Source organism: Zonotrichia leucophrys, chromosome 2, assembly GCF_028769735.1.
Source record: "Zonotrichia leucophrys gambelii isolate GWCS_2022_RI chromosome 2, RI_Zleu_2.0, whole genome shotgun sequence".
NCBI classification, from domain to species: domain Eukaryota; kingdom Metazoa; phylum Chordata; class Aves; order Passeriformes; family Passerellidae; genus Zonotrichia; species Zonotrichia leucophrys.
Genome location: NC_088171.1, coordinates 92329699 through 92341294, shown reverse-complemented (window position 1 = coordinate 92341294; position 11596 = coordinate 92329699). Strand labels below are relative to the sequence as shown.

At 41.1% G+C, this 11596-nt stretch overlaps 1 protein-coding gene across 3 annotated transcripts; it reads left to right on the top strand.

Moving 5' to 3' along the window:
• Nucleotides 1-29: 29 nt before the first annotated feature.
• On the top strand, nucleotides 30-11347 carry MSANTD3 (Myb/SANT DNA binding domain containing 3). Of its 3 annotated transcripts, XM_064705684.1 has the most exons (4): nucleotides 629-863; nucleotides 6265-6568; nucleotides 6662-6710; nucleotides 8021-11347. In XM_064705684.1, the coding sequence occupies exons 2-4, from the start codon at nucleotides 6296-6298 to the stop codon at nucleotides 8428-8430; spliced, it is 732 nt and encodes a 243-aa protein (XP_064561754.1). In that variant the 5' UTR covers nucleotides 629-863; nucleotides 6265-6295; the 3' UTR covers nucleotides 8431-11347. The 3 variants fall into 3 exon arrangements, with proteins under 3 accessions (XP_064561753.1, XP_064561754.1, XP_064561752.1); XM_064705683.1 differs by lacking the exon at nucleotides 629-863 and adding an exon at nucleotides 30-92 and having other exon boundaries at nucleotides 6265-6710; XM_064705682.1 differs by having other exon boundaries at nucleotides 6265-6710.
• The last annotated feature ends 249 nt before the right edge of the window (nucleotides 11348-11596 follow it).

The window sequence follows — 11596 nt, the reverse complement described above, 5'->3', positions numbered from 1 at the left end:
AGCGGGGCGGCCGCGGCAGCTCCCGGCTCTTCCCACGGCCGCCGCTGGGGGCGCTGGTGCGCAGGCGCGTGGGCCGCCGCGCGCTGTCGGAGGTAAAGCCCGAGCTGGGTCCGCAGCCGCCGCACCGGGGTGGGGATTGGGGAATCCTCGCTCCGCTCCGGGGTCCCGGGATCGGGATGCGGATGGGCACGCCGCGCTAGGGACGTGCTTCCCAGGAACTCGGGGTGTGTCCGGTGCAGGAGGAGCTGCCCACCCCGTTCCTGGCGGCCGCCGCGTGTTCGCACGCCGCTCCCCACAACGGACACAGGCGCATTTCCCGCGGCCGCCTCCGACAGCTCCGCCGCACTTGCGGGCGTAGGACCGCCCGGGCCGGGTGTCTCCGCGGCACACGGCGGTGTCCCCGCGGAACACAGCGGTGTCCCCGTGGCACAGCAGTGTCCCCCGCGGGAGATGCCGGCGCCGCGGCGGGCGGGAATCCAGCGCGGGGTTTGCGGGGAGCTGGAGGGAGCGGTGTCGGCGGCCTGCGGGCGGGGAGCTGAGGGAGGCGGGGAAGCAGGGAGGGAGGGAGGCGAGAGGCGCTTTGTTACGAGGAGCCGCGGGGCCGCAGGGTGGGGTTGTCCCCGCCGCCGGCGCTGGTCCCCGCGGGCGCTCGGTGACAGCGGCCGAGCTCCCCCCGCCGCCGCGGCTGATGCGCCCGCACCGCGCCGCAGCCCCCGCGCCCGCCCGGCGGGGAGCGGCCGCCTTTGTGCAGCCCGGAGCCGCTCTCCGTCCTCCTGCAGGCAGAAGAGGAGCTAGCGAGGAGATTAGAAAAAGCCCACCAAGCTCGAGTTAATGTTTGAGAAGTTCGGGTGCGGGAGAGTCTGGTAGGATTCCTGTATTGTGCCTATTTTTGGTGGATTTCAGGCAGTCGTTCGGAATAACAACCTGCGTCCATTACCTTGCTTGCGGGAAGTGCTTTGGATGTCCTCCATAGGTAGTGGGATGACCCGCTTAAAATCTGTGTGTATCTATAGTGTAAAATGGTACCGGTACATATATATATTAATACATTTCCGTGTATAACTATATAAAATGTGACAGGAAATATTTGGGTAAAGTACTGTGAATTTTACTAATATATGATCTTGTTTGTTTGCTGGATGATCCATGATAACTATTTATTTTGTATTAAAGCGTAGGGGGCAAGCACCCGAGGAGGTGGGATTTTTAAAAATCTGGTTAAAACACATTGTCTGTATGGATCTCATTCATATTTGCAATGTGCTCTTAATTACCTAGTGATTTCAAGTCTCAAGGTAGGCAGGGTCAGGCCTGGAACACTGATGGAAGCTTGGTGAGGAAAACCAAGCAAACATTTGAGGAAGAAGAACGCTGTTTACTGCTGCTTCTGTCATTCAAATGAAATACAAACCTGTTGTGACTAGTATGGGTCATTGCATTTCCATGCCTTTCTTTCATCCTCAAGCACTGGATGAAAAGGACAGAATTATGATTGATTTCCAGTGTTGTTAATTACTGGTTATATTTAGAGCTTCACCTGCAATTGAAGTTAGAAACATACATTTTTTTTTAATCAATCTTTGAATATTTCTGGTAGAATTCTGTTGGCACTGGTCAGTGCACTTCATTTTCACCCCATAAGTGATCACAAACTCTTTTCTTTGGATTTGGTTAGTGTAATCTTTCTAACATTTGGGATAAGTCTTCCACCATAACTTTTTCTCTGCATTTTCTTGTGCCTAAAAATCATTTCATGGACTGCAAATGCTCACACATGCCAACTTAAACCAATTTTTTTCCCTTTTGCTGTGCTTCTTTGCAACTGATTGGAGCTTGGGTGTCTGTTTAGATGTGTGCAAGCAAAATAATGCATGTGTGTGACATATTTATGAACAGATGTGCTTTTCTTAAATTCTGTAATTTTTTTTCAAGCTGTTCTTCGAGCAGAACACATCACATTTCTTGTAGCCTTTAAAAGAAGAATGCTGCACAACATTTCACAGTAAAGATGAGGAGCTGAGAGATACTTCTGTTATCTTAAAGCTATAAAGGTTTGTGTGAGAGGACAAATGCTTAGGACACTGCTTTAAGGCAAGTTGTGAATTGAGTCCTACCAGGAGAAGATATTTAGGATAAAAGGCTTTCTTGCTGCATGTGTCTTGGAGCCTAGGCACCTGTAAGAGTGGGAGAAGCTTTCCAGTCTTTGTTTCTTAGAATTTACTCTGCAGCTGTCCTCTTGTGCCCACACAAATCAATCCAGTTTACGAGATGAGCTATGCACAATAAACTACTTTTATTTCAGCACAGATTCCTGCTAAAATATATCCCAGGCATATGTCCTGGAAGGACTGTTTAGCCTCAAAATGGAAATTCTGTGGGCTTGTGAGTCCTTTTTCATATTCTGCAGAGGAGCCAGTGGGCTGCAAGAAGGTGAATAATATACATAAAGAAAAAAGAGGTGAATATAAATACATGGTGGTGTTCTGACACAACTTCTTGCAATTCTAACTTGTCCTGACATCTCAGAGAGCTTTCTTGTTCACCTCATTGCAAATGGGCTTTAATACATTGAAGAAAGTAGGTTAAGCATGTAAGATCTTGAGAAGAGTCTTCCAAAACTCTTTTCTTCTATGTATTAGACTGCCCACACCAGTTCCTGAGTTCCTTTATGCATCCTAGATCATAATCCTGGGTTCTTCACAGAAAGAAAGGACACAAATGTAGTGTGTCTGTTTAGGAAACAATTACTAGGAATGTGATTAGTGGAAGGAAAGACCAGTATGTTCTTCTCAGAGTAGGACTTATCTTTCCATTCTTTAATGCTTAGTATTTGAACTTACAACTGGAGATCTCAAGCTACAACAGTAAAAATAATAGAAGTAAATGATAGTGTGGTATGAAAGTGATGCTTAAATTTGCTCCATCCATGAAAGATGAGCTTTTATTCCTGTACATAACTTGTTAATATATGGGAAGTCATATTTGTAAATGTTTTAGATATTTAGTGACATCAGCTGATCACTGATTTACTGACTCAGCTGATGGCCAGTCTGTGGAGCTAGATATTTAGCACCTGGGAACCTAGTAACATTGTTTAACTTTTTGAATGTACTCTCCAAAACTCTGAAAATCCTGTTTTTCTAAATAAAGGGATTTTCTAAACATAAACATGTAGTGATTTTTTTCATTTGAGGCTCTCTCACCTTTTCAAATCTAGAAGTAAGATTTCCATGTATTAGCAGATGGTAGAATCAGTCCTTTCTGATCACATGGAGTGATCCTGGCTTTTCAGGATCATAAGGTATTGGAACTCACAACTTGCTGGTGGGACTGCATTTCATCCAATTCCTTGGTGGAATTGAGATTAAGATACAGAACCAATGTTTAGTCCCAAGAATTTCATTTCAGCATCTGTCCAAAGAAACTGAATGGTTTGGAGTGGTGCAATAAGTATGGAAGTAAAATGGATTAGTAGATACACTCTATTCCATTCTAGGTCTCTTATCTTACATGTTTTCAAAGTGGTTTCATGAGGTGAACTTGCCAGTTTTCAGTATCTTTGCTAGGGTCAATTTCCTAACTACTTTTTTTTTCCTCCTAATTTGTGTTTTATTTGAGGAATTCCTGAAGCAGCTGTACACCTCTATTAGACTTTTTTATTGTAATGACTGGTATTCAATGAAAGAAGTTTCTTTACTTACACCTAGTTTGTTCTTTGGGTTTATAGCTGTTTAAGAATTCCTGTCACCAATGTGGGGGGTGGCTTAAGTTTTCACAGGCCATAAAAAATAACTTGACACAGTGTGACAGAGGAAATACTGGATCAAGAGACTGTCTTCCTTAAACTCAGCTACCCAACTCTCTTCCTTCTTCCTCCTTTTACTTTCATGTAAAATAAACTATCTCTTCTATGAGCAGTAGCACTATTGCATTTTGTTTTCCTATGGATCTTTCCCTTAGTCCTCTAGATCCTGTTTGCTGCAAAAACTTCAGCTCTCCCATGTCCTTGTGGCACCAGGATTTGGTAAGAGAGAGCAGAACTGTGACTATGCAGGACCCACATAGGTGCCCAGAAATAACCCAGAGAAGCACTGACAGAAGGTACAAACCGAGTGTTTGCTCCTTTTTCAGTAGGGGTACAACTTAGCTGCTGACTTGACCTAGACTGTTACTGGCTTCTGTTCACTTTGCTTCAGTTTTGCTATTCCAGGCTTTTTTCCACTGTGTCCCCTGTTCTTTGACTCCTTTGTTTTGCTGGCATCATGGTTTAACCCCAGCCAGCAGCCAAGTACTGTGCAGCTGCTTGCTCACCCATTGCCCCCAGTGGGGTGGGGAGGAGAATCAGAAAAAAAAGTAAAACTTGTGGGTTAAGATAAGAACAGCTTAATAATTGAAACAACATAAAATATAGTAACAATAATAATACTTGTAGTGGAAAAGAGAGAGTGGGAGATAAAGAGAGAGAAACAGAGGAAGAAAACTCAAGAGAAACAAATGATGCACAATACAATTGCTTACCACCTGCAGGTCTCGACCAACTCCCTCCTCATTTATACACTGAATGTGACATTTTATGGTATGGAATATCCCTTTAACCAGTTTGGATCAGCTGTCTTGGCTGTGCTCTTTCATAGCTTCTTGTGCACCTACTCTCTGGCAGAGCATGGGGAACTGAAAATTCTGGACTTGGAATAAGCACCACTGAGCATCAACTAAAACATACATGTGTTATCAGCATTATTCTCTCTAAATCCAAAATACAGCACTGTACCAGCCTCCAGGAAGAAAATGAGCTCTGTCCCTGCTGAAACCAGGACAGCTGGGCTTTGCCATATTTTATGGGCTACTCAAGAGAGCCACTGTTTTTAAGTCAGGCTTGGTTTTCATTTTGGTATTAGCTTGTCTGTTAGCTTTCTTTATAAATATAAGTAGTTACCTTTACTGAAAGAGATGGGAATAACTGTAAGTACTAAGATGTTTGGAGGAAAGGAACTACAAGGATGGCACAAAGTAAGTCCTAGTGCAGTGGAGTTAAGGAAAAATATATTGAGAAGAGGAAACCTGATGGTGATATCTAGTGCACCATCAAGGAACGTTATGAGAGAAGTAGTAGAAACAATAGGCAAAAGACTAGAAATTTCATTTTGGGAGAGTCCTAGACTGTTGGGAATATGAACCAATTATCTTATAAATGTATTACTGGGTTTAATGATTAAAAACAAAAGAAATGAGAGCTAGGCAGCATTTCTGCCCAAAATCTAAAAGTAATTTGGGCTACACAGTTACAGCAGAAAGGAAGGGGGAGAAAAGTGTGAAAAGATAGAAGCAGCAAAAATAAAATATATTTCACAGCCATGTGTTGTTAACTCTTTCCTATTGACTATGTAAGTGCTGGGCTTCAGAAGAGAGGTGGTAGCTGACATGGTGTAAGTGTATAGCAGTGGCTGTGTTAAAGCCAAAACTCTTTTTAGCCTGTTTGTTGGCTCCTGAGTGACCAGCAGCACAAGTACAAGGAAGTACCACACATGCAGGGCCATCAGTCAAGGCTGAAGGACCTGTGCCTTCCACGTGGTTGGTTTCTGTTGTTATTTCTTGCCTCCTTGCAACTCTTGCTGCCTCTCCATATTGTAATACAGGTCAGGATCCTGATGCCTGTTGGATATCAGCCAGGAAGGCATGGAGCATGGGGGAGAACAGAGCTGACAGGTCTTTAAAAGGACAACTTCTTACTATCATTGATCATACAGCTTTTAAATATTGGAGAGAGATGGGAGAAATTAATTATAGACAATCAGCAAGGAGAGAAGAGGGTATTTTGTATACAAAAAAAACCAACATAACCCAGACATGCTGAAGGTGGTTTCAGACATAAACCTGAAGCTGACGAGGGCTGAGTTTTGAAATTTGTTCCTAACTTGAGGGTTTGGAAAACTTTCTGGGAGCGAAAAAGTGCAATGAACAGGAAAACAAGATATTAAGAGCAAGTTACGAAGTAAATACTGAGTATTTTGTATCCAGACAAATTGTAACAAAGACAACTATTCATTATAGTATTCTTCTGGCACTGTGTATCCACTAAAGTGGCAACACAAACCAGCATGTAATTTTATGTTATCTTACCTGATCATTCCATTATGTACTCTAGAACTATTAACAAGCCATTCTAGAAAACAAAATTGTTCAGAATCCTGATACTACAACCAGTTCTAACTTATGTTTATTTTGTTTTTTTCTTTTTTTTTTCTTTCATTGTTGTTTTTGTAGGAATTTTGCCTTCTGGGAAAAACAGTAGAAAATGCAAAACGAAATAATAAAGCCTGCTAAGTACTTCTCAGAAGTGGAGAAGAGTGTGCTGCTTGCATTAGTTGAAAAATACAAATATGTGCTGGAATGTAAAAAAAGCGATGCAAGAACTATTGCTCTGAAACAACGCACCTGGCAAGCGCTGGCTCATGAATATAACTCACAGCCCAGTGTATCACTGCGAGACTTCAAACAGTTAAAGAAATGCTGGGAAAATATCAAGGCACGGACAAAAAAGATAATGGCACATGAGAGGCGGGAGAAGGTAAAAAGAAGTATTAGTCCACTTATAAATACTCACATCGTAGGGAAGGAGAAGATTGGAAGCATAATGCCTGAGCAAATGTACTTTTTGCAGAGCCCACCAGAAGAAGATTCTGAATATCAGCCTGATGCTTCTAGTCAAGGTATAAATGTTGCTGTAATGATGCAAGCAGTATTGCTTTGTATGTGATTTTGCCAGTGATTCTTTTTCAAATCTCTCCACTTAGCTGTGACTGCTGGATATAGAAAAGTAATTTCAGAGCTATGATATTACAGGCTGTGTGTATTTCCCAAGGCCTACAGGAGTTAAACGGGTGTGAGGTTTTTTACAGATTTTTTTCATCTGTTTTTGACATATCTGCTGCTTTGTGGCAAGCATCACAGTTGCTATCATGCTGGCTTTCCAGAGCACAGTCCCAAGGATATCGTTATAATTTTTAAAGTATCATTTTGCTGGTTTAAAAAAAACCAAACAAAAACTACCAGCAGCAAATTGATACACAATTGCCTGCTGCAAGAGTTCCCAGTGGTCTTTCCTCCTTTGTTTCCAAGAACTAAAAAGAGTATGTGGAGCCATATTTCATGCTGCAGTCCACACTGGAGAATGGCCTTTCTGAAAAAGTTCAGTACTACAGTACTACATTCTTCTTTGTTTGGCAAGCATACTCAGAAGGAATAATTCAATACCAGGAGGGAGGGTGGCTACAAGTTTCTTGCAAATTTTATTATGTCTCACCCAGGATCTCACACAGAAGACTGTCCTTGCTCAAAAGACAACAGCAGCTACATTGTTAGATAACATTCTTAGAATGTCTCTTTCATAATTGTATTTAACATAATTAGTCATTTGGATTTGGATAGGAATGTATTTTGAGACCCTCATTTGCAGTGGTGACTATTCTGTTCCCTGCATAGTCTCTTTTATTTCAGAAGAATTGGTAGAGCCTTCTCAAAGTTAGAATAATGTGATTTTTTCCTAAAAATATACACTCCTGTATTTACAACATCTGCAGCAGAGATAAGGAAAGAATAAAAAGTGCTCTTCCTACTATTTCCTCAATCTTTTGATATTCATGTTGACACAGCTTCACCTGACACTCAGATCTTTCAGAAAATATTGCAAGTCACATATGGATTTAGCTTAAATGGCTGCATTAAGGTTTAGCGCCAGGCTCAGCCACCTAAATTTAGGTGTCCACTTACAAGTGTCTGCATTCACTTTAGTCTTTTGAACTCCCACTATAGCCTTCAAGGTCTTTCAACAGAGCCCCAAGTGGTTCTGTTCAGCCCATAATGCCCTTAGTATTCTGCAGCAGAACTGAATTATGTACTGGCTGCTGTGCTTTGCTACTGGAGCACAAGTTTTATATGCTCATGTCAATAACTTACCACATTTCTGTTTCTTGAAGGAAGAAAAGGATACTATAACAATTTTTCTTCTTTTTGTTTGCAGAGTCATTTGTTGTGTCCAACAGAGAACTTTGTGATGAAGACAAAGAGCTGGTACATTTTCCAGTGTGTGAAGGCACCTCCCAGCCTGAGCCTTCGTGTTCTGATGTCAGAATAGCAGCAGATAAGAACTACAGAAGTAAAGCATCTCAGGAAAGTGCTCTGAAAAAGATGCATGAGGAAGAACATCATCAGCAAATGTCGATTTTGCAACTGCAGTTAATCCAAATGAATGAAGTTCATGTGGCAAAGATTCAGCAAATAGAAAGAGAGTGTGAGATGGCTGAAGAAGAACACAGGATAAAAATGGAAGTGCTAAATAAAAAGAAAATGTATTGGGAGAGAAAACTACAGACCATTACAAAAGAATGGCCTGTATCATCCTATAACAGACCCTTTCCTAATTCACCTTAGAACATAGAAGGGCAGAGAGTCAGTCTGATTTAGCACATTTATGAGTAACACGCACTGGAAAGAGGGTTTCCTACTGTGAATGTACAGTGATAGGATAGGTGCCTGGCTGATAGTGAACACACTATGACTCTTAATGTTTAGGGAAACAGTGGTATAGTTCACCAAGAGGAAAACTCTATTGTTTATTTGTAGGTAGTTCTGATTTGTTTAACTCACACACATGCACAGTGTTCTAAAATGTGAACGTATTTTTTCCTCTCAGAACACCCTTGATCCTTGAGAAGTTTAAGGTACTCTGGGTATTCTTACATTGGGAGTTCATAAGAAAACTTAACAGCCTTAAACATCAGGCTGTAGTGTTCATTTGATTTCTATCTCTTCCTATCTGCCATTTCCCACATGAAGGCAAGGGTTGGAGTTGCTCTCTGCTGTTGAGACAAAAGGTGATGAACAGCTATTAGTTGGATCATTATGCTGAAGCTTAGGGAAAATAAGCTGGTTAATACAGTCCATAACTTATTTTACATAGAAGATGTGAAAATGAAGGATGTAGCAAGAGGGCCACTGTAGTAACAGCCCTCTCCTGAAGAACAGTAATGGCTGGCTGACTGAGAGGATGGTTGTGGAATGGCCCTCCAGATGTTTGAGCCTTGACACTTGAGAAGTCAAAAAGAAGGTGACATCTTCCTCAAAAACCACTGTGCTTTTTCTTTCATTTCTAGGCCCATCTTGTATTGAAGTAGAATACCCAAACAGGAGGCTCAAATGCTGCTGCCAGCACTGTGTGCTGTTCTCCTGAAGTCATTCTGAAGGGAAGAGCTTTTTAAGAATTCACAAAGCTCTCAAAATGCAGTGAGCCAGCCACTCCATTGGCAAAGTCTCCCTCTATTTTCCTATGCAATACTTGATGGTGTAGCAGCTAGCTTGATTATTTCTCCTTAGCTAGAAGAAAAGACTAAGACTCACCCTCTTTTCCCTCTCGTGGGCTGGAAAGCAGTTCAAGGGAATCATTCCTGTCTTGAAGCACTGTTCTGTTTTGTTTTTTTCTGTCCTGTGTGTTATGGTGGTGTGTTTCTTGCCTTTGCTGTCAGTGAGGGGTGATGGACATGATTTGTATGAAGGCATTCACATGAAAGTCCCCACAGATTTTGGATGTCCAGAATGATAGATAGTAGGAAAGCACAAATGAAAATAATCTTTACTCTGGCAATCATTTATTCTAGTGGAGCAAGAGTTAAGAAAATGTGAAACGCAGAACCCCACAAGGATTCATAAGAACTTCTGGTGTTTGAAAACCTGTTTTACAGGAAGGTGTACAACCATCATTTGAAGCAGTGAGAAAAATGAACAAAACCATAAATTTTCATTGAAAAATCTGAGTATCACATTATCCAATAAAGTATTTTCAGATCATGACTCCTGAGGGCGAGTCCATACTGTGAGCATGTGTTCAAAGCAGAGTATATTACAAGGCATACATTCCCAGCTACACTCCTATATCTTTCCCTGGATATCCTTTCTGGTGGAGTGAGTTCCTTTTGGTTTTGTTTTGGATTGAGTAGAGTTCTGTGTGTGTGTGCGTGATTTTTTTGACCTGCTTTCACTGCTGGTGATTCATCTTTGTTAGCACTGCCATTATCAACCACAGGACTCACTGTGGTTAACAGTGTGGTACCTGTGCTACTTCCTTAAATGTGCTAAAACCAGCAATCACAATGGGAGCTGTTTATAACAACTCATTTTATATGACAGAGAAAAAAATGCTGGGCTGCTGCAAGATGAAAAAAATAGGGCCTGGATGAAATCTGAAGACAGATCTTTTTGACCACAAACTCAATATTCTTATAAATTGGCTGTGTGAAGAAAGTGCAGGAATTCCAAAGAAGGATGTTGTTATGGGCACTTCTGTTTTTCTGCTGAATGGAAACACTTTGGACGGTATAATAACAGTAGAGGCAAAAGAAAAGTAAACAGAAATAAGGACCTTGTTCTGAGATTGCATTCTGCAGTCTGGAAGATGAGTCAGTTTGACTGGTTGTGACAATTGTTCAGGCACCGTCCAGAAAAAAAAGGATAGGGAAGACATTTGTCTTAACCAATTAAAATATATGTCTTAACCTTCTGCACTCATTCTAAGTGAAAGTAAATTAAAACCAGGTGTTAGAAGGTAATGAATGGAGACAATTTCATCCCTGTGAAGAGGGCAAGAGTAGAGAGACAATCCAGGTCTAGATAGCCCTGTGAAAGTGATGAAATAGAGAGGATCTCACAACATGTGAGACAAGGGTAGCTTGAACTCCTGGAAGTTATATAATTGGTCATGAAAGATTGTTTTATTTTTATATTTAAAAATCCTTTAAAATAAGCATGTTTTCAAACTGTGCTAAGTGGATAATGCCTTGCTTCTTGGTATATTTTCTTATTCTGAGACCAAAAAGTTATAGTTCTTAGGCCGAACAATAGACCCTTGTAATTCAGGTTCTATTTACAAGGAAGCAGATCATAAGAGAAATATTAGAAAGAACCAAGATAAAGGTATGAAAGAAGGAATGATCATTACATGCATAGGGGAAGAATGGAATGTTACACCTAACATAAATTATACAAGATGGTTTTGTGGTACGGACAATAGATCGTTCACAGGTGACACAGGCTCTTGCTTTCCCATTTGTAGTTGACTGTTGGTTGATGTAAAATTGGGTGATAAACATAGAAAAATGTAAAAGATCAACAGGGGGAAGTAATGTATCTCCTTGCCATACTTTGGCTTTATAAAGTGATCAATGTGATGGAATTGAAATTGCTTGAGAAATTACTTTTGCCTTTATTGTTGTTGCAATTACTCCCTCTGGTTGTAGAGTTTATCTTTACTTGTGTTTGACTTTTCTTATATGTAATACAGCCATCTCAGACAGTATGTCCATTTGTTTTTCTCTCCTTTTTTCTAGCTTACAGCATTCAAATACTTTCACATAATTGTGTTTTCCTGTTAACCATTTGGCCAAGGAATAGATGCATATTCTCCAGGTATTTCCACAGATAGAATACAGCAGTATTTTAAGAAGAGTATGCCTGTTCTTTTCTGGATTTGCTATAAAACTTTTTGTCAGGAATGAACTTAAAAGATACACAGGGCAAAATGATCCCTTCTTAACTCCATACAAAA

Excerpts from the sequence above, each read along its gene's own strand:
- MSANTD3 (XM_064705683.1), top strand. The coding sequence starts at position 6,296 with ATGCAAAACGAAATAATAAAGCCTGCTAAGTACTTCTCAGAAGTGGAG. Across the intron at positions 6,711-8,020 it reads GCCTGATGCTTCTAGTCAAG|AGTCATTTGTTGTGTCCAAC; the intron begins GTATAAATGTTG and ends TTTTGTTTGCAG.